The sequence below is a fragment of the Gymnogyps californianus genome, chromosome 2, assembly GCF_018139145.2.
Source record: "Gymnogyps californianus isolate 813 chromosome 2, ASM1813914v2, whole genome shotgun sequence".
Taxonomy (NCBI): domain Eukaryota; kingdom Metazoa; phylum Chordata; class Aves; order Accipitriformes; family Cathartidae; genus Gymnogyps; species Gymnogyps californianus.
This window is the reverse complement of record NC_059472.1, coordinates 35,247,476-35,270,569: the sequence shown is the minus strand read 5'-3', so window position 1 is coordinate 35,270,569 and position 23,094 is coordinate 35,247,476. Positions and strand designations below refer to the sequence as shown.

The 23,094-nt window shown below is 38.3% G+C and overlaps 1 protein-coding gene across 1 annotated transcript in view; it reads left to right on the top strand.

The window, feature by feature from the left end:
* The window catches only part of KCNB2 (potassium voltage-gated channel subfamily B member 2), a 185,708-nt gene extending 182,399 nt beyond the window's left edge, over nucleotides 1–3,309 (top strand). The window contains exon 2 of the mRNA XM_050891579.1: nucleotides 1,147–3,309. Coding sequence (XP_050747536.1) covers nucleotides 1,147–3,309 — 2,163 coding nt within the window. The remainder of the gene's footprint in view (nucleotides 1–1,146) is intronic.
* Nucleotides 3,310–23,094: the final 19,785 nt, after the last annotated feature.

Below are 23,094 nucleotides of genomic sequence, written 5' to 3'. Positions count from 1 at the left end.
CTAATAGAAACTTGGATTTACTTAGGACTTCTAAGCAAAACAATATATTTTTTCCAAGTAAAGTGTTATAGTAATTTTTACATCACTTTAACACTTCGCACACTATCTCAAAGCTGCCCATATTCCTTTGAGTATAAATAACTAAACTTTGTAGTAAAGCCATTAGGTTCTTCGATAGATTCATTTCTTGTCTCAAAATATTGGTTCTGTAAATGAGAATGACCAGCTATTCCAGGCAAAATGGAAGGCTGTGAGGTACGGAGGTGCCTGAACTTTATCAAAATGAATGACAAAATATTTCAAATAACCTATCTCCTTAGACAGAAATTGAAACATTATTTCTAGGAAGCATTCGTCTACTTACACATTTTAATCATGATGAGAAACTGGGTTCACCTTCATACTACTGCTTACTTTTTAACATCTTGCTCTCAACCTAATTCAGGGCCAATACTTTCAATTCTTGTAGCACCTGAAATTTGTCTAGACATGACAATTCAGCAGGAGTAGTCTCCTGAACAATGCTTCTTGTTTATTTTTCTTAACTTTTTGACTTTTGGCTCATAAATTTACACATAGCTAGGAAGGTGTGCACTATGTAGTACTAAATTGACAGCTTACACACGGAACTTCCCAATCACTTCTCTGCACTGTGTAAAGTTTTACACAATTACACTTAATGCAGAAAATTAATAACATTCTGCACATTAGCAGGAACTTTATAACCTTCACTTGGTAACTTGCAATAATAAATATCACCTCCCATTGTAATTTAAAAATGGTAAAACCAGTCATGGCTTGCTTTCTGAAATGAATTGGCTTTTTGGAGGCAGTAAAACCATCAGGTTTTGACCATGTCTAAGATGATTCTAATGTATTCTCTCTGTGCAAAGTTCAAAACATTAAAACAAAATAATGAATGCAGCAGCCAAAGCAGCTTCCCAAAGCAGCAGGGTTCCCTGCCCATGGCAGGGGGGTTGGAACTAGATGATCTTTAAGGTCCCTTCCAACCCAAACCGTTCTATGATTCCATGATTCCACCACTCTGAGTTTATTTGACACATGTACATTTGAAAGGATTTAAGCAAGCTCTGACAAATACATTTGTATCCGTCTAACTAAAACATTGTTTATTTTGTTTTACAGATTTTGGCCATTGTGTCCATTCTGTTCATCGTACTGTCCACTATTGCTTTGTCTCTTAACACACTGCCAGAGCTTCAAGAAATAGATGAATTTGGGCAGCCAAATGACAACCCTCAGCTAGCACACGTTGAAGCTGTGTGCATTGCTTGGTTTACCATGGAGTACCTTTTGCGTTTTCTGTCCTCACCAAATAAGTGGAAGTTCTTCAAAGGCCCGTTAAATGTCATTGACTTACTGGCTATCTTGCCATACTATGTCACCATTTTCCTCACAGAGTCCAATAAAAGTGTCCTGCAGTTCCAAAACGTCAGACGTGTGGTTCAGATATTTCGTATTATGAGGATCCTAAGGATTCTTAAGCTCGCCAGACATTCAACAGGCCTTCAGTCATTAGGTTTTACACTCAGGCGGAGTTACAATGAATTGGGCTTGTTGATATTATTTTTAGCCATGGGAATAATGATATTTTCGAGTCTTGTATTCTTTGCTGAAAAGGACGAGGATGCTACAAAATTTACCAGTATCCCTGCATCATTCTGGTGGGCAACAATCACTATGACTACTGTAGGATACGGTGACATTTATCCTAAGACGTTATTAGGTAAAATAGTTGGAGGACTTTGCTGTATCGCTGGAGTGCTGGTCATAGCCCTGCCCATACCAATTATTGTGAACAATTTCTCAGAGTTTTATAAGGAGCAGAAAAGACAGGAGAAGGCAATTAAGAGGAGAGAAGCACTTGAGCGAGCTAAAAGAAATGGCAGCATTGTCTCCATGAACCTGAAAGATGCCTTTGCTCGCAGTATGGAAATGATAGATGTAGCAGTAGATTCAGGTAAGCCTGGAGAAGCAGCCAATCCAAAGGAGACACCTGATGACAACCACCTGTCCCCAAGCCGGTGGAAATGGGCCAGAAGGACAATGTCTGAAACGAGCTCAAACAAGTCTTATGAGAACAAATACCAAGAAGTTAGTCAACAAGACTCCCACGAGCAATTAAACAACGCCGCAGCATCCTCCAGCCCGCAGCACCTCAGTGCCCAAAAACTGGAGATGTTGTATAATGAAATTACTAAAACTCAGTCTCAGCCTAATCTTAATGCTGGTTACCAAGACCAGTCAGCAAAGCCACCCGTGTATGAAGAAGAAATAGAAATGGAAGAAGTTACAGGTCAGAGAGATCCGTTGCCAACCGGACCTACAGACATCGTAACGGACATGAGAAGCACATCCAGTATCGACAGTTTTGCCAGTTGTGCGACCGACTTCACGGAAACAGAGAGGTCTCCCCTTTCTCTGTTTCCTGGCTCTCACTTGCAAATGAGATTTCCAGCTGATGCTGTTAATCTGGAAGACAACCAAAGACTAAGGAGTTCTCAGTTTATACCATTCACAAAAGACAGAATACTTTCTCCAACCGATGTCACCTTTGACTATAATCCAATCGACAGAGCTGTTATCAGTGATGGCAGTGGGTCCCAAACTGTTTTGCACAGTCATTTGCATTTCGACACCACCACGGAAAGCCCCAAAAGTTCCCTGAAAGGTAGCAACCCATTAAAATCTAGATCCCTCAAAGTTAATTTTAAAGACAATAGAGGTGGTGCTCCACAAACTCCACCAAGCACTGCAAGGCCACTGCCAGTAATGGCAGGCGCAGACTTCACACAGGCCACCCCTCAGCACATCAGCACCATTCTCCTAGAAGAAAATTCACCCCAAGGTGAACGACCTTTACTTGGTGCTGATGCATCAGCACTTTGTCAGGGACCTGCTAAAAAATCATCCCCTCTCTTTCCCAAACAAAAGATTTTCTCTTTCCCTTCAAAAGAGAGGAGGAGCTTCACTGAAATAGACACTGGAGAAGAAGAAGAGTTTATGGAGTTACATGGTATAAAACATGAAAAACAACAGGATATCAAGACAAATTGCTGTGGGGATAAACACAGTGATGGCAACCATTTAACAGAGGAGCCACAGGTCAGCTCTTCACCCAAAAGCATGAGCCACAACTGTACTCAAGACATTTACCATGCTGTGGGTGAGGTAAAGCAAGACAGTAACCAAGAAGGTCACAAAATGGAAAACCATTTATTTGCCCCAGAAATTCATTCAAGTCCAGGAGAAACTGGTTACTGTCCCACACGCGAAACTAGCATGTGACTAGCCACAAAAGCAATAAAAATACCTTTTCTTAAAACACAGTTAGTAATGCCTATGAACTAAAACATGGAAAGCCTCAAAAAAAGTGCATAAAATGTTATTTTTGCATGGCATGAAGAGTTGTTTAGTTTAAATACTGTTTAATTTAAAAAAAAAAAAAAGACTGCTTTTTGTAACAAACTGGAAAAAAGGGGAAAAAAATGACTCAAGAACAGTGAATAAAATAAAGAGAGCTCTGTTAGGAGCTAGTGTTCTGCAACATCTGACATTTTTGATCCTTTCACTTATGATTGTAGACAGATTTTGAACTCTTTTAACTTTTTTTGTTTTCTTGGTTACAATGAATTTTAGAATTTGCACATGAAAGGATGAAATGTCAATGCATGCATTCATAAAGATGTGAAACACGGTGCTTTGAGCTTGCAAAATGCATATATTTGTAAATAGTTTGGGGTTGGGGGGAAAGCTACTGTTAACAAGGATTAATGGAAAAAGCATTTCCTGGGACACAGGTACTTCCTTCACAGCGTGCTGCCTGGAGGTTTTGTACAGACTTATGTTGCAAAATTGCAACTTCTACTTAAAGCATCTCACGTATCTTGCTTTCTGTTAAAAAGCTCATATCTGTTAAGTAAGGACTACAGTATTTTAGTTTATCTGTGCTGTAAATCATGATGGGTTTTTTTTTATTTGCATAACTTCAGTTACTGCATTTGTCAGTTTAATTAATGATCCTGTGAGGAAAAGCAAAGATTTAATGACCAGAACTTGAAGCATTTGATATTTTTATAGAAAACTGCCAACATTTCATAACTAAGAAAAATAATGTTCCATTTTAAAATAAAAAACCATAGTTATTTCTGTGGCAATAAATAGTGCCAAATGGCTATATAGACGTATCCAAAAGTTCTCAATCTCTTAGAATATTTCTTTTAACTTGGTATTAAAAAAATATTACCCACATTCTTTTTTTCCTTTGATTTAACAATATTTGCTTCTACATGATCTTGGAGCTCTCTTTCCCTTTTCTTTACATGCAGTGCCCATACTTCAGTAATGGCAATGTTGTTGAAGCCACTGTGGTGTAAGGACATAAGAGACAAGCTTTTGTACGGGGAAGCAGTACCCTTTATTATCACAAATCATATAGCTGGAAAAAACAGGCTTAAAGTAGATGTGACTTGCCCCAGGTCTTCCGTGCCCTGAAGCTTGTCTGTGTTTTTCAGTTCAAGCATTCGGACTGACAGAAGGTATCATCTGACTCACCAACTTTGCCTCAACCCATCGTCCCATGGCTGTTCCAAAAGCAGAGTATAGGCTTTCCCCTATACTTAAATAAAGGGAAACGTCAATCGTTCCATTGACAACTGCCAAAGCATCTTTGGTTTCTCTGATATTCTTCAGCTTTGTAAAAGAAAGATGCTGAACCAAAGCCTTCATTACAAAGTACTCATCTAGCCACTGTCTGAAAAAAGCTATTATTTTTTTATGCAGCACAACAGCTTCCTATGCTATACTATAAAAAAGCCTATAGATTGCTTTAATTCCCTCAATCACAAAAAGTTTATTCAAGTCATTAATCCTAATCATAAGCAAAAGTATGCAGCTACACAGGCATGTCCTACAAAATGTTCTTTTTTTTTTAGGAAAACAGAATACAGGTATTTTTTTGCTGTCCTCTGATTTCTGCTGAAATTGGATACTCCCTTACGACAGTTCTGTAAGAGCAGCAGTCCAGCCTCAAAGCTAATAGCCAGAGGCTCCAGCAGCTAAAAGTCTGAGGAGGTGTTCAGAAATTCTAGCATCAGTTCCCCGCTGCTCCACGGGCTTGTTGCCAGAGATTGGGCTTCTCACTATCCCGTGCACAGAACGGAGCGAATGCTTCTTCCAGGTCAGCACTGCAACAGCAAGCGTTACAAAGACACTGAGACAGCAAGAATGGAAGCCTTAAAAGCACTTTAGACCAACCAATGCGTGGTTTGTAACAGCAGGCTTCTACTTTCCTTAGTGGACCTAGCTTAATTTTTACTTATGTGTCATTTTCTGTCACGTAAATGAGTAAAAATCAGGCGCCTAATGCCTTTAATGTAAAAGAGCAAGCATTTTTGTTGCAACATTGCCCTCTGCTTGCAATGGCTGGGCTGATGCCACAGACCTCACTCAAGCCTGGCCCATAGAAAAGAGGCAAGTTTGAAAAGCCCCAAAATATGGATTCTGGTGGCTGGGCCAAACAATGAGCACAGCACAATGCTTTGGTTTAAAAAAAAAAAAAAAAAAAAATCTATATTTGCGTAAGTTTTCTGATTTACATAACAAGATAACGCTCAGGTGTCTCTTCAGTCATTTGAAAAACTGGGAATATAACGTTATTTTTTCCAAACAATGTCTGGTCATTAATTCTCAAAATAAAAATGAATTTTTTTGTTCTTAGTTGCAGTTCATTGCAACTTGTTGCTGCATTCAGCTTTACCTATTTATATGGCATTCTGCTTAACATTTTTCAATCATGTTGTGTCTCACTGTTCCAAAACTTAGCTCTTGAGTATTTTACAGTCATTAATCTTCTATATTTATTTTTATTTTTTAGTTCCTATATATTTTCAGCGACTAAAACTAAATGCCAGTCAATTTTTATATGCCTAAAGTGTTGGTCTGTATTTTCTATGTGCAGTTTTATGAAATCACATGGGCCTGTTCGATCTGCCTTTACATCCTAGTGAACTAATGAAGACCAAATTAAGTCCAAATGGGACCTGATCCCATGCTCTGGATCCACAGAAAAATCCCATTCAAGATAATGATGTTGTTCTGGCAAGACTGAGGTCTGTGTCGTGTTCCTTCTGTGTGCTTTTTCTCCCGGGTGACCCTTACGCTTTGCAAAAGCCCCCTCAGATCTGTGCCACACGGTGGAAAGGGAGGAGTCCAGCCATAGGGAACATATTGCAGGAGCAGAGATTTGATTCCTTAAGCTCTCCTGAGCTAAACTTTATGCAAACCTGATTCTGCCCTATTAAAATCACTAAAGATTCAACAGCGGTAAAATCAAAGCCTCAGTCCTTGTGCAGATTAATTTCCCCTGAAACCAATGGGAGTCTGATGGAAAAAGGGACTGACTGAAATATAAATGAGGACGGCAAGATCTCTCTCTCTTGATGAAAATCAACAGGAGCTTTAACTGTATAAATCAGATGAGAGGACCAGGCCCTTATTGACTGCCATATTTTAAATGTTTTCAGAGAAGCACATTTATTTTGAAATTGTACAAGCAAAAGAAATGCAATTCTCTTTATTAACAGATGTTGTATTTTTTTGAAATCTTGGAAGCAGAAGGATCAAGCTTCAGAAGTGCTTTTGGTATAATTTCATTATATACTTTTGACTATGCTGAATATTATTTCCAGAAGCACAGGTTTAGACATTTGGTTTTTCCAGTCTTGACTGCATATACAGGATCCACTCCTGAACACCTAGCTCAAGTATAATTCCTGATTAAAATATTTACTTAAGCAGTTGCAGGACTGGACCTAGCTTTCATTCCAGTACAGCAAGTGTAAGAAGTGCAGTCCAGGATCACTTCATTCATCATGAATTCCTATGTAGCAAATTATGCAAAATTACCTGAGTATATTTTTCTGTTTTTCTAAAACTTTGAAGCCATTTCAGACTTATTACCCATTCACCACAGTAAGGGGAGGGTTGGTTTTGAGTTCTGGAGTCAGTCTCCAACAGCTGTGGAATTTCAAAACAACCTAAGGAGTCTTAGGATGAAGTGACTCCCCTGTGCACCTGAAAGGGGTCTGACTCTTCGTATCACTGGAAAATGTAGATTGTTCAGGGAGATAGCTTTGCAATCGATCTATTTTTTATATTTTATACTAACTGCAGAATCCTGAATCAAAGTTTTAATTCCTCTTCAATGATGAAACCAAATGTACACATTTAAAAGATGTTCACAGAGAATCAGAACAATTTTTGAGTAAATAGTCACATTAATCCAAATCTGGGGTGGGGGGAATAATATATCGCACAAACTGCAAAGGAAGTTCATACAGGAAAGCTGTTTACAGGGGAAGCATATAACGTAAAGAATGTAACATGGTGTAGGAAGTTATTGCACTACAGAATTTATATAAAATACACTTTTTTAAATAAAAACACAAAAGGCCTTTTAATGCTTCATTGTATAGAACATAGGAGCCTCTGTGCTAATGCAGCAATCTAATGCACTGTGTCCTCACTTCAAAATTGGTCTCAAAATTCAAACATTAGTGATGTTAGAGAGGTGATATCTGATCTAACACTAGAGCAACGGACTTGAAGAGCTTTTTAGCACAATATTACGTAATCAAAAGTGTGTACAGAAAATTGTATTTTTGCCTATAACATACATAAATCAAAATGACAATTGGCTTCTTGAGTCTTTTCCTAACAGGTAACATTGGGCAACATATTTTTATTCCTTGAAAAACAGCTAGTTCTTTTAAAAGTAGGTCTCTTCTCCTACATGTAGACTGAGCTTCTGTTTCCTTAGATCTGTTCGAAACAAGGTTTACCTTCAAATTATTTAACTCTTTCAACCTCATCTCTAAACCGCAGTCCAGTACAAAAGCCAGTTGTCTTTTTCAAGCCCTATTGCAAAGACAGTCAGCCTGGTAAAAATGTCCAGGGCCTACCTGACTGGTTTTTTTCATTCATATACTTTTTGAATCATTTGGATAGAAAATAAAGTGTAACATTTTGATCATGCAAAGCATATCTTAAAAGCAAAAAAATGCAAGAAATATGTTTTTTTCAAAGTAGCCAGCACAGATCAAGCAAGAAATGCAAATACAGCAAAGGGGGAAGAAAGGCAGAAAACTGTAAGTAAACAAGGCATGTTTTAATATACTATATAAACAAGAAATATAATAAAATATTCCTCATTCACACTTAATGAGGTAAAAATGCCAGTAGCAAAAGATTTAATTCCAGTCCTACCCCATCTTAATTTTTATCCTAGAACCAACAGGTCTCTATTGAGGTTTTCAGTGATGTTATTACCCACTTGCCTGCTACATGAACATCTGATCTGTAATCATTTTTCAGAAGACTTTCCTGAAAAAGAAGATACTGTGTGTTCTTATCTTTCTTGATCTTTGGATCAGTTCCCATTGCCCTCCAAACACCAACCTTCTCTTCTTCTTGGGAGCAGTTAGAAGGCAACCCACCAAACAAGATGACAGGTGAAAGCATTTTGGTAGTCTGGTGCAAATGGCCAGATGGACTCTATTGCATTTGAACCAAGGAGCAAGAAGTGAGTGTCATTTCTGTCTGTTATTGTTGCAGCCATACCATCTCACAACTTCACACGTTTTCTAGTTTTAAAATGCTCCGACTCCTCCGGTGTCTCCCTCAACCTGCAATATGTTTCAGTGCATTTGTTCAGTGCTTTTGCAAGAGCTTTTGTAAAAGCAGTTGACTGCTAAATGCTATTAAGAGAGCCATCAGTGTAAGTGTGAATATTTGTCTCTTGTCCAAAATGTTTTTATTACTTAGTGGTACTCAGTTTAAACTCCAGCTGAAATGCTTTCATATTCTAAAACAGATCAGCTGTTCTGGGAGCGAAATCCTTCGCAGCTACTCTATCGGTTTCCTTAATGAAGAAAGGTTAGGTGACTGGCAGGCAGAGACACAACTGTTTCCATTGTGTGATGGTTTCTTGTTCACTAATCATACACCATGTGACATCTGCAGGTGGAGTAACATACTAGTCTTCGTATTTGTTCTGTTGCAGCTTTAAATAACATTTTTTGAAAATGTTGTGTTACGATATTTAAGAAGTATTACCCTTTAGTGCAATGGAGATTTCTTCCAAAACAGCAGTGATACCTTATAGTCCTGTATTATTATTGATTGCTATTTAATTTTCTTCTATGACACCTGACACAGACCCAGATGGATCCCATTGTAGAACAAGGAAGTAGCTGATTATTGCTTTTTTTAACTAAAAGCAGCTAAACAACATGCTATTAGCTAACATTTAATTCAAAAACATAAGACTATCCTAATTATACCTATGAACCAAACAGAATGGTGACATGTCATTACCTTAGACATTGACTGTAGCCCTGTGGTTAATGTAAACCCTGAATCTAAGAGCAGTCTGGGTAATTCATTTCATTAGGGCAATTTTTTACCTCAAATAAGTATTTAACTACATATTTAACATCAGCAGGAGTAATGTACACTTCTAAATCTGGAAGTCTATGGCTATGTTTACACTGGCATCTTAGTAGAAATCAGGAGAGCTCTCTTGATGTGAATCTCTCAGCTATCCCCTCTTCTCGTGCTTTGGTTGACACCACAGAGCAATCCTGGACCATGCAAACTGGATTACTTTTAGATTAAGCTGAACCAGAAAACTTGTTCCATGAGGGCACCTCCTGTGCTGCAACCCGTACGAAGCACTCAGGCCTTGGTACCAGACTAGAGCTAGTCCAAAATAGTAGCCCTGATACACATAGTGTGAATTGTCAGCACAAACTGTTTTCCTCAACAAATCTGCTTCTATTGTGTTGTACTACTCGCTAATGTAGACATAGACTATCTCTACCATGGTTATTACCTCCAGTCCATGTAGTCTTGGCTAAATCCCTTACTCAAGCAAATTCTGCCATTGTCATCAGTGGTATTGCATAAAAAGAGCAATATATAGCCAAAGATGAAATTGTCCCCAGTGTATTCTGCAACTTAACCCAGGTGGAATCATCTAAACAATAAATTCTTGATGACCCTTGGATAGCTGTGGTTTGCAGTTTGGACCATACCGTTAATACTGCATATTTCTATAGTCAATTTACTCTAAAGTTGGTGTTACATTTGATTAAGACAGTACAGACAGCCCTACATTGACTCTCACTCCAAAATCGTTAAATCAGTGGAATGATTAAACTGACTGCAAGTAGCCCTATTTCACTTAACAGTAACTCTTAGTTTATACTGGTATGAATAAAAACAAATGGTTGTGCAAATGGCTAAGCAGTGATGGAGGATCAGAAATCCAGCTTGAGTATTTTGTGCCGATCTACCATGTCTAGATAGCTTTCCATTTGGATCATCAGTTGAAATTTATTTAAATTGGGGGCCTAGTAGGGTTTTGATCATGTGCTCAGTTGCTGTGATGTCAGGACATACCTTGTAAAAGGTAATGCAAGAAACAAAAAGCCTATTCCTTACCTTACTTTTTTTAATGATTTCAAGGTGAAGGACACATGTCTTATACTGATATTTTCGCTCTAAGTTTTGCTCAGATAGCATCTCTCAGTGGAGGTTCAGAATACAAAACATTTATGCCTGTTCTTGAAGTCCTTAAGCAGAAAGCCAATGGGAATTCTGCCTGTATAAAACTGAAGGATGGAGCAATATATTATAGCTTTAGGCAAAAGGAACAGTTTCTAACACATATTACAAAATGAAAAGAAGAAAAAAACACTGTTGGGGACAATCATGGGTACTTCTGCTAGGATGCAGAGTTCTGGATTTATACCTCTAAATTTTCAAAGAGTTATGCAGAGTTTTACCTATGTAACTCTTTCAAAAGTCAAAGGAGCCATGCTGATAAGCTGAAACATGGAGGGATTAGTGTACAAAGAACCTGAGAGTTGAATACATAGCCTACTGCTTTAAGATCACTGTAAATATCAACTAAAAATATGTACTAATTCATGTTTATAAGTTATTACTGTGTTAGTTTCATAGATACGGTAGCATGACTATTATTAGTTTCATTGAGTTTAATGAACTTTACTTTGTATTCCTCTCTGAATGCTCTGAATGCTGCAAACAAAAAAAGCACAACAGTATTTTTTCAAGTTCTCTTGGCGCGATAGCAGTGTCTTCACTATTGTTCAATTTTACAGAATTAGCAACATTTCATCATACAATGCTGTATTAACAACACACCTTTCTTTAAAGAACTGTCACTAGGAGATAAAAGCATATGTGATAAGTCTTGTCTAATCTCATTCATCTGCCTTTACAAAATGCCCCAGACATTTTGTGGGAGAATATGCTGCTTTTGCTTCATGCGTTGTTTGTATTTGGGGGTGGGGGAGGGGAATAATAGGGCATTTTGCAATGGTAATTGCATCAAACATGCTTTTTTTCATTATTATTGTATCTGTTAGAAACATTTTGCTTTAATTTCTTTTTGTAGATAAGACTGTTTGACAATAGCTTTATTTTTTCAGCTAACCATCCGATTCCATTAGACTAATAACTTCTCACATTTAGTGGTATTCGTATCAATGTCTCCATATCAGCTGCATTTTAACTTCATAAAAAAGGAAATGTGATTATTATTTTTGTCATACTAGATTTTGCTGATCAACTAAATATTTCTGCACCAATCTACATATTAATATGCATGTTGTAGTCTGTACAATTGTTCAACATCAAAATATCTGTTTAAATTATGTCAAATGTCTGTAAAATAAATGCATTGTTCTCCATTTCAGTCTGATAGAATAAGCAGGATAGTAAATAAATGTGTAAATGAATCATCTTGTGTCTCATTTCAGTTCTCTGCATGAAACCACTTTACATTGAACATTGCATATATACCAAAACAATAATCCATAGTGTCTTCAGATTTCATTACCTGACAATATTATACAGGGATCTCTGGCAGACAATGTGTACAGAAATAAATCATTTGGCTATGCAAATAAAGTCAGAATCCATTATTTTTTAAAAAAATGAAATACAGTGCTTCTAAGCCTTTTTTTTTCCTCTCTGTTCAGCATTACTGCTAATTACTACTTGCACTGTCATAGATACAAGACCTCAAATGACTTTACAAGGGTGAGTAAACATTATTGGCTGCAGGATGAAAAGCAGAAGCATGGAAAGATTTAGCAGCCTTTTTTTGAATAGTCAAACCTAGGTACCTCAGCCTAATATTCAGAGGTGGTGGATAAACCAATCTCTTGTTCAACTTACTAGTAAGCAACAATCTAGCTTGGACCCCAGCACCTTTTTGCCTAATGTGGACCAATTTTTTTATAGCCCAAAAACTGAAAGAAAATATAAATTGTACTGGGAATTTTTTTTTCCTTCAAGATGAGTCATGGAAATAACTAATTTTTTTTACAGGCAAAGTTTTGCTGCAAATGCAACTATAATAGAGCATCTCTAGCATTCAGAAAATAAGGAATATAATTTCTTTATCTTCAAAATAGAAAGTTATTTTTTAATTTCTACATCTGAACTGTATTACAATGAAATAAAAATACAGGACCAAATTCTGCCCTTTGGTGAGCATGCTGATTATTATGAGAGAGCTTAGAGGCACGCTTTAGCTTCACAACCGCATTGTGCTATACTTACCTCAAGACAGAATTCATTGCACTGCAGAACTTTCCCCTTTCACCTTTCAACCTAAGGGTTCCTTCTCTGAATGTGCAGTACTGCACATAAATCTAAATGTGTTCCATCTTCCTGTTCTCCCTCAAACACATTCCCAACCTCCTCTTTCCTTAAAAACAAAACCCACACCTTTGTTATTGCTTCTCCCAGTCTCTTCTTCTTGGCATTGATTTGAATAATTGTATTTGAAAGAAAGGATATTGAGTTTTATATATTATTCAATAACCAAGCAGTCTGCAGCCCATTTATCTATCCGTGCTACCCAAAAGTATCTCCAAAACTGCAGTTCTAGGTGCACATTCCAGCTGCCCCATGGTTCCACCCTACAGCAAGACCTGGGTCTTGTGCAAGTCCTCTGACCCTCCAAATTTTGACTGCACAGAAAGGAAACTAAGCCATACAGGAGAAACAGAGTGGGAGCATTTTCCAATAATTGCTGAGTCTGGACAATCAAGGGACAAGGATACACGACCATAGTTCAGACACAGCTAAAAATCTCTTCGATCATGCTGTAAGATTAGGAGATCTTTCTGTTCTAGCTATTTCATCTTTTTCCATCTCCTTCTCTCCCTCTATTCTTTCTTGTGGAGCTCATTTCAAAAAAATATCTAGCACCCTAGCTTTTCATCCCAGCTCCATAGCAGTCTAAGAAAGGAATGGATTGATGCTAGCAAGAAAGAAAAATACAGAAAATCTCCACTACTTTTTTGGTGCAATCTGACCTGCGGCTGAACACAAACGCAGCTAGAAAGCAAGCAAACCATTTTACGCAAAGCTGCAAATGTGATACATGCTAGGAATTAGGTCCTAAAGAAATATTCTTGGCAGACCAGGAACAGAGCAGGTCATAGAGATCATACTGACAAAGTACTGAGACGCCAGTAGGTTAGTGTAAAAGTACCCCTCTCTAATCTATTCAGTAGGTAAACTTCAAGCAATTCTAATATAAATATTAGGAAAGAAAACAACCTAAATAGTCAGAATATCATTATGTTAAACCTTAGTTTACTGTATAGGCTTAAACCATGTTTCTGCTGACTCTCTGAATGCAAATTTTCACGGAAAAAAATAAATCAAAAGTTGAGTAAAATTTGTTCAGACCTTTTTTTGGTCTCTAGAAACCCATGTCCATTTTTCTACCTTAAAGAGAGAACAAAATGGGGAAGGAAAAATTAGACTGTACTGTATTATGTAATGGGTTGGGTGTTTTTTAAAGGTTTCAGAGTACCCCACAGACCTCAATTGCCTGCATAAGCAAATGGTGAAAGTGTCTACAAAAAAATTCATTACTTATCTGTGACAACAGCAAGCCAGTTTCCAGGCCCTCGTCTTGTGAAAAGAGTTTGCATACTTTACTGTCTAAACTGTGGCTTTCTCCAAATGAAATATCAAGTTTTAATGGATAAATTCAAGAGCGGTTGTTAATAGAGCTGACTCATTCTTAGACTGTGAGCAAATAAACGTTCCCCCAGTAAAATAACTCAAATTACCTTTCAAACAGCACTTTTAGTACTTAGAGTTTTTCATCCAAGCACTGAAATACCAGCAGACTTAATCTATGGGCATCACAGAATCCACAACTGAAATTACCTTCATAAACAGGCGTCAAATTTTCAAATTAGTTTCATGTAAGCAAGCAGCCACCTTTCAATATTTCAGCACTATTTTCTCCTCAGTAATACACTGAAATGATACCAGGATTGCAAAACATAAAGATACTTTCTCTTCAAGAGTTCATGATGAAAATGCTAATCAAAATTGTAACTGCATCTTGCAAGCAACACAGAGGTTTTGACTCATATTTTTGTTCTGCACTAGAACAAAAAATGGGAACTTTGACATTGTCACTGAAAGCCCATAGATCAGGCATCAAAGGTTATCCTCGATTAATGCCCTTCCTTCAAGGGCTAACCTGGCTGTTAGCTGGCGTTGGAAGGGACTGAGCCTATTCCTTTGTCCTCATGAATTACCTAAGGGGACATGGCTCTCACTTGGGTCCTGTAACGAGTTATCGGCAGCGTGGGGCCTCAACCAGAGGGAAGCATAGCCTGACCTCCAGCACAGACCTGGCATTTGGGCATTTTCCAATGCTTGTTTTTAAAACCAGACTGAATTCTACTCAGTTCTCCCAAAGCCATCATCTATAGATAAGCAACGTAATACAAGAAGCCCATATTGACCTGAAATCCAAGCATAATGACTCAATATCTATGAAAACTATAGCTGCCTTATCCACATCAGGACTTCTTATATTTTGTCATTATGTGTTAATGAAATCCTACTACTGAAAAAGGCACTATGAGCCTGAAGATTGAGAATCTGCTTTAATGGAAGTTTTGAGTACCTAAATGATTCAAAGTTGAACTCTACATTTACAAAATTCTTTCTTTTCAGCTTTTTGGGAAAAAGTACTGCACAAACAAGAAGGCTACATAGTCCCCATGAAAATATAAAATAATTGCATTATTGACTCACAGTAACTAATTTATCAGAGGAATTTCACTTTTAGACACCCAAAGTTACTGATGCTTGATAAGAGTGAAAAACAGACACTATTAATCAGATGACGAGAAAAACAGTCTCCAGTTTTGTTAGCTAACAACGTCAGAGGGCCCAGAGGGAACAAGAATTTACTCAAAGCTGCTCACTTGGCTTAAAACTACAAACTGACTTTGTCTTAATGAGGATTTTATCTGGTATTAGTTGCTACAGGTGAGCCAAGATGTAGTTAAATGCACAGAGAGACAAAAATATTTGTTAATCACCAATGTGCCTTCAAATGCATTAATCTGTATCTTAAAAAGCATTTAACCATGCTGAACTACTATAACTACAAAATACATCTTATTTGCAGAAAGTAAAGACAAACCAAAAATGAACAGCACCAAAAGGAATAAATTTTTAAATTATCATAAATAAGCATGATTTGTTTTGTTATTTCTCACTCTTCATCCTCATGTTTTCTACAGATTATCATCCCTCCCACGCTGGAAAACAGCACAGCAACAACATATTGCTAATCTCTACTAAATTATCATTTAGGTATTCCTACTGCAAAAAAATTTAGGTTGAGTTATGTTATCACTCACTGTTATTTAAACTACTAATGAAACTATTGTTTTACTTCACAAACGAAATCTATTTTTACAATTTGCTCTCATGTTACAGTTTTCAAATGGCAGACAATTTGCAGTTTTTCTTCATAATGTCTTCCCATGTCAGTTTGTTTCCACTAGATGGCAAGAGATGAGCTGTCGACTGTGAAGTATCAGTACAGTATCCATATCCATGGTATTAAAGTTAAAAAAGCTTCTTAAGAGATTATTACAACTTAGTGCATTCATTAAGGAAAAGCATTCAAAGTGAACTTTACTCCGATTAGACTTGGATAATCCACAGTGAATAAAGCCATTATGAATGGCTCAACTGCAGGAAATGTTTCTACCTTATTAAACACTAAGGCATCCAACCACAAAACACAGATCCATGAAGAAGTAGAATTCATTAGCTCAGCCACTCAAGGAACTACTTGTATGTACCACCTTTTCAATTTTAATCTTTTAATGTTGTTGGTTTAATGATTTCATTAAAATATATAAAGAAGCAGGCATAATTGTACCATTCTCAGAAAGGAACTGTGTCTTCCGTTCTCCAATCCCTCAACAGCATGCTACATGATAGAAATATCTTGTATTTGGGACTCATCTTCCAGTGGCAAGTCTGATGACCACCTGAGCAAGTGACTCCACATACATACACATACAAAAACCCATACACACACAGAGCACATATGGATCTGGCACTATTTTAGCACAGTAGTCTGCAAACCAAAACCCTGCAGTACCTCGCATATGTGCTATGATATAGCTGCAATCCAGACAGATTTCTCAGTTCACCAAGGCACAGCAGAAAGGAGGATCTCACAGTTCTCACAGCTCTAATTCATAGTTGAACCAAAAGAAGTTGTATACCAGAACATCATTTTCCACGAACACAGAAAAATGGAAGTGTTAACACCTGCACATCACTGTGGTTGCTACGAGGCTTATATACCTGGCAGTAAATTAAAGCATACGTAGACTGGAATAATTTCATTCTGGCATGAAACGTTACATCTCCAAAACAAGAAGTTTCTTATGGCAGCAACAGTAGAACTACTGCTTTAATTATTCCTCACTCTTGCTCGCCTGACCTCTCTTCTCCTCAGGACCATATAAGCAAGCCCTGTTTAAACACTTCAAGCAAGTTCCACAAATATGATTACCTTGTAAGGATTGGAGGAAAGCTCTAATTTTTCTATGAAACATTTCAAAACTAAATCAAAAGTTACCCCCATTTCTTGGGGAGGACAAAATAATGTCCCCAGTAATCAAAAGAAATAAAGAGCTTAGTACATACAAAAAAATCAATTCTATTGTGTTAAATAGTAACAGAAAAGAATAGTTACTGTTTTTCATGTCTGAGCTCTCACTCTCACCCAGGAAAATGAACAAAGAAAAAACAAATTTAAAGAGGCACCACTGCAAAAATATGCAGCTACCTCTGCTTTCTGTGAGAAAAGTTTCACTTCAGTATTTCCCCACAGTTAACACTGAAAATGATTTTGGGATAATCAGCATGTCTTGTTCTCCCTGGAATTTCTAATCACGACTTCTGCAGAATTAAATCACAGGGACTGTCAGCAATGTATCCAGAGCTCTGAATGAATAAAATTGTAATTCCAGGAGTGTATTAATGTTGCAAATTAATTTGACATTCATTGTGATATGTCTGATCAGGGCAAACTACTTTGTTATCGTGTGTATGTTCAGAGGCACTGCCTGTCACAATAGCTACTCAAAACAGAATGTTAGAAATCTAATGAAGTCTACCAACCTCCAACTTTTAAACAACAGTAAATGATTCCCCTTTCATTTGGAAGCTTGGGTTGATAACAGCACCAGATTCAGTTTCACCCACTCAACTGAATCTCAAATTTTCCGGTTTTCTGGTATTAACTATAACTCATCTTCTGTGTCACTTTTACAGATAAACAGGTAAGTATGTCTCTTTTTAGTATTTTCACAATATCAAAGTTGTTGCAAGTCCATTCTCTTTCTCCTAGTCTGCTAAACACATACAAAGTTCAGCTATTCAGTAGAGCCAGAGAATCGTATTTCCAAGACCTTATTTTCACACTGGGAACAGTTTCAAAGCTGTTAGTTCCTAGTGCCTGGCACACTAAGCAAAATAAATAAACACATAAATAAATTATGACTTCTAAACAAGCAAAGTTTCTGAGAGGTCTCTAACAATCATTTCATGGAAATGTAGTTACCTAAGCTGAAATTGTGTGTCTCGGGGATAATTCCACAGAAAACAGTGCCAAATGTCAGTCAGTACTCAGTATATCAGAGAGATCAGTATCTGGCCAGTAACTCAGGGACTCATTCTGCATATCTTTATCAGGCAATCTTCATTTACATAAAATGTAATCCATAAAGATCATTTAAATTCATTAAAGCATGTAAACACCATGGATTTGTTTAATTGATTTAAATGCCTTGATGTTAGCCAAGGAGAATTCCATATAACTTCATCAGTAAAGTCAAAATGTAAGAAGTATTTGCTTCTGGTAGCAAGATGGACGATGGTCAATGCTATACAGCATGCCAAGTTACCATTTTTCTTGCTAAGGGGAGTCTCATGCACTGTGGTAAAACATTGGTGTGACACTCAGTGATGCAAATGTGCTAATGGACATGGCTAGTGATAATGTAGTCAGCTACACTGTCCTTAACTCTATTTGAGTCTCTAATGTAGCTCTTCAGCTGGGGCAGAATAAAATACCTATCAATTCTTTTTCTGTGTGTGAATTAATCTCAGCAAGGGGGAGGAGACCTTGCTGAGTTCATTATATTGAATACTATAGTATGTATGTCTCTAAAACTGCATTACATTAACTGAGAATAATGCAACCTTTATTCTTTCATATATATAGTAGCTTAATGAGCCATTAAGATGTCTAGTATTTAAAGCATACAATGAGACCTATAGTTTAAGCTTCAGAAATCATCCAACTATCTTACAACTGCTAATAACACTCTCAACAGCAGAAATCTAGCCTTTAATTCATTTTTAAATTCCCCTTTCATTCTATTCCATAGAATGCTTTATTTACAAAGAAAACAAGAGAAATCTGTAATACTGAATCAAGTAATCTAAGTTAGGAAAGGCAAAATGGGAACACATATGTTAGATAATACCCTGCTCCTGATCAAGTCCCAGGAAATTCCACTCATTTTCTCTTACACCTTCTCTAGTTAATTAATCAGGAAGTTCTTCCTTTCTCACTGATCAGAGTTCCATAAGGAATCTGTCCCTTCGGAAGCAACAGTATCCATCCACAAAGGGGCCATGTACTTTTGCAGTGACCTCCAGACCTTCCAAACAGGCTCTCATACAGAAACGTTGGGTTTGGACCTCACCATGGGAATTCCCCAGCACTCCTGTGACCATAGACAAGGGAGTCATTGGTTCAGCCTTGCCACTTTTGCCTGCAAAGCCTGAACCATTTGAAACCACAGCAGACGCATGCCCAGAGGATCAAGGAAAGACAGAACACGGTTGCAGAGCTGTAACTATTTTCTATTGCAGACCAACCTCACCCATCCTATTTTTCTCCTCTCAGAAACGTACTGCATCGAATTGCTTCTGCATGATTGGCTCAGGAACATAACCCATAAATCTGTGAAATGTCTATACGAAATTATGCTTGCATAATCTTGGCATACTCATAAATAAAATGCTTCACTGAATGGAAAGTTACTGTTAGTAATTTCTAGACAGATGTGATTTTCCAAGATCTGTTATTTTTGACAGTATTCTATCAGAACTCTGGTCTGATCCTTTATTTCTATATATGATTAATAACTTCAGTAATATTCTTTTAACAGAACTTTCAAGGCTCTGTTACTTTGATTTTTCCATCATTCTATATTGCATAACTATTACCATTGAACTAATTTAATAAGGTATATTACAGTAGAGCAGCATTTTGGCTGATTAAATGTGTATCAAGAGCATGAAACCATCTCTTTCACCTTTGTTCCAACGTAACTGCATATAATACTATATAACTGCTATTATAACTAAATGTATGTTTCATGGTTGTGAGGACTTTAGTATATCTCATTCTAAAGTCTACTGGTTCAATCAGTCTTATGGCTCAGCACTGCTAGTAAGATAAAAAAAGAACCTATGCTATAACACTCAGGAGAAATTACAGTTTGTGAGCCAAGAAGCAGGTTTGTCATGCAACAAAAGACTGTAGTACAACACACCTGAAAAAGCTCAGCAGCTCTGAAAGTATGCCTTTTAGGCAGAAAAGATGACTAAAGGGATAAACTGGACTAACACCACAAAAACTTCAATAAGTGAAAGGGACCTTGGAGTTTTCAGTGCATGACTTCTTTTTTCCACCTCACTAGCTTCTCTGATAAGTATTTTTAACAGGACTCTTGATTCTGGTTGAGGTCAAGATGAAAATATGTAAGACCAATTCACACAGGGATCTAAAAGGAAGGCCTTCAGAACAAGGAAACTGCTGCATTTTTGTATTATTTGAGGAAAAAACAATGGAGAATGTTTCAGGAGGACTCTAAAACTGCTTTAGTGCTAGAACATACTCCAAAACACCGCATTTGGGGCAACAGTGCAAAATACGATTAGTGAGGCAAATAGTAGTACAAAACGCCACTGGTTCTCAGCGTATTTTCCAATAAATAAATAAATAAATAAAAAGTACTTAAGCTAACATGGTTGCAGTTTATAAACTTTGACCAACCTGTCATGCCAGCTCAAGAACCTCTGCATTCTGGCAGGGAATTCTGTCAGGCCCATTTAAAATAAAGTTCAAGTTCAGGCTACCCATGCCCTATATCCATATCCTTCCTTTGCCCATATTTGTTTCCTTATAAAATCCAGAAAATAATTGTAGAAAATGCATTTATGTAACATTAATGCTCAGTTTAAAAACATGCAAAAGATGTATTCCCAGTAGGCACATGCACACAGAGCACATGTATATGACACATCTATACATACATATATACTCTTACATACATGGCCAGCCACACAGATCACAGAGACACACTCAGAAAACTCACACAAACACTGACAGCACCAACGGCCTCATCCTGCTCCCCTCGCTGGCTGAGCAGGACAGAGGTCCACCGGCTCAGACACACACAGACACACAGACACAGACAGACAGACAGACACACACACACACACGCGCGCGCGCGCAAGCGCCCTCGCCCAGGACTAATTTAAATTTAAATTAGTTTGGGAGGAACCAAAGGCAGGAAAAGGGAGGGATTTAGGTAATACGGAGGAGGGACAAGTGTGGGAAAATAGAGGAGCAAGAGGATAAAAAGGTTGCATGAAAATAGTTGGCTGGTCAGTATGCTCGTCTGTGCTGGATCAGTGCAGTCTGTCCTATGCTGCTCAGGAGGCAGGCAGAAATATACTGTTGTAAGGTGCACAGGTATCTTGGACTTTCCAGGTCTTAGGGGTGGAGATAATTTAAATACAAAAGTTCACCCATAAACAAAGATGATAACTGAAGGAAAGTCAGACAACACTGAAGTGTTTGTCACAGAATGTAGTATAGAGACACTGCACTGGTTTTGGGGTATTTGCTGAGGCTTCACAGGTCAAAGCGACTCCTGTGGCTTCCCAAAGTACATTTTCAAGAAACAATCAAGTCTCTCTCCATTTGAACCACTGCAGTCAGAATCCTCTGGAGGCAAAGAGGACCTGAACAGGATTAATGCCAAAAAAAATCAACAGTTTGCAGGTTTGTTCCTGCTGTTGTTTGATCACGGTAATTTCGAGCTTTGATATGCCTTCCTGCCACAGTTTCTACTACAAAACCCCCAAAATGCATGCTCAATTAAAGACTAATGCATAATGATCTCATTTTTTACGTCTAACTGGTTCATGTTATCACTTATGCTAACTCTAACACTGTGAGAATTTTGATTCCTGAGATTGTCAGCAGCCTGATAAAGCTTGTCACAGTTTCAGGCTTGCTGTTATCGTGAAGCACAATCAAGCAATACAGCAACAGCAAATTTGCCCAGTCTAAAGAATTCATGTCCTTGAAGTTGTTACTGTAGATACGCTTGCAAACACACATCTGTAAGCTTAGGACAACATAAGCTTACAACTATTGCCAAACGTTGCCTCTTTCAAAGTGCAAATTTATATCTTATATTCTATTACTAAAGATGTCCAAACAGATGCTTTTTATCTTAAATTATGTATCTTCTTCTCTGTTTGACCTCAATTTATTTCTGCCACAGCAAGACTGCTGCAGGTGCATTTAATATGACCACAGGAGTCAAAGGCAGCAAAGGCCTACCAATTCGTTCATTCTGCTCTTTGATATCACACTGTTCATCCCAGGAATAAAGTTAAGCTCACATTAAAGCCCTTCACCCTTTCACCATATCTACCAAAAGCCTATTTCATCCTCCGTCAAGTCTCAGACAGGAAAACTGTTCTGCCCTTCAGCATTTGCCTTAAACTCATCTCATCGTAGACTGCCTTCTTTCTCCTTAGGTTTAACATTTTACAATGTACAAAGGATTGCCTTCTCATACAGATGCACTCCACACTCCAACTAATTCAGTCCCTCTTCACATTTCATCCCGGGCTTCATTGCCAAGTTGAGGCTTCCACTTGTCAGTTTCCAGGCTCCGCAACACTGACATCTTCTCCCTCCTTCCTCCAGCAGCCTTCTCTCTCCAGAATCCATGTGAAAACATGTTTCTTACGGGAAGCCCTTCACATCACACATGCACAAACCCCTGCGTTCTGCCTTTTAGTCTCCCAGAAACCGCAAGACATGGCAGCTCGCACGGCCACCTGCTCCAAGCAGGGCATTCCTGCAACTCTTCAGCCTCTGACACCAAAAGACATCTGTATTCACATCGCTACACCGAAGTTTCTCAGAACACAGCAACACCGGGGAAAGCTCTCAAATCACCGGCGGCCAGCCGGCGCACGGCCCAGACCTCCCACAACATTCCTGTCACGCGACAGGGTGCCGTGAGCCGCGTACACCGCGTGGGCCGCGTCACGTCGTTTATTCAGTTCGAGGTAAAGGGGGTGCGCTGCAGCGGGGCTCCTACAGGCTGACGAGGCAGTGTCGGACACGGTCCGGCGCGGGGCCCGCTGCCGCGGGGACCACACGCACTTAGGCAGCCGCCAACGGCCCGACCGCCCGCCCTGCGGCGGGGTGGCGCATGACGTCACCGCCACACCCAGCCCAGGCTCCGCTTCCCCCCTTCCTCACAAGACTGACTGGCGCGGCACCGCCCACCGGCGGGAAGT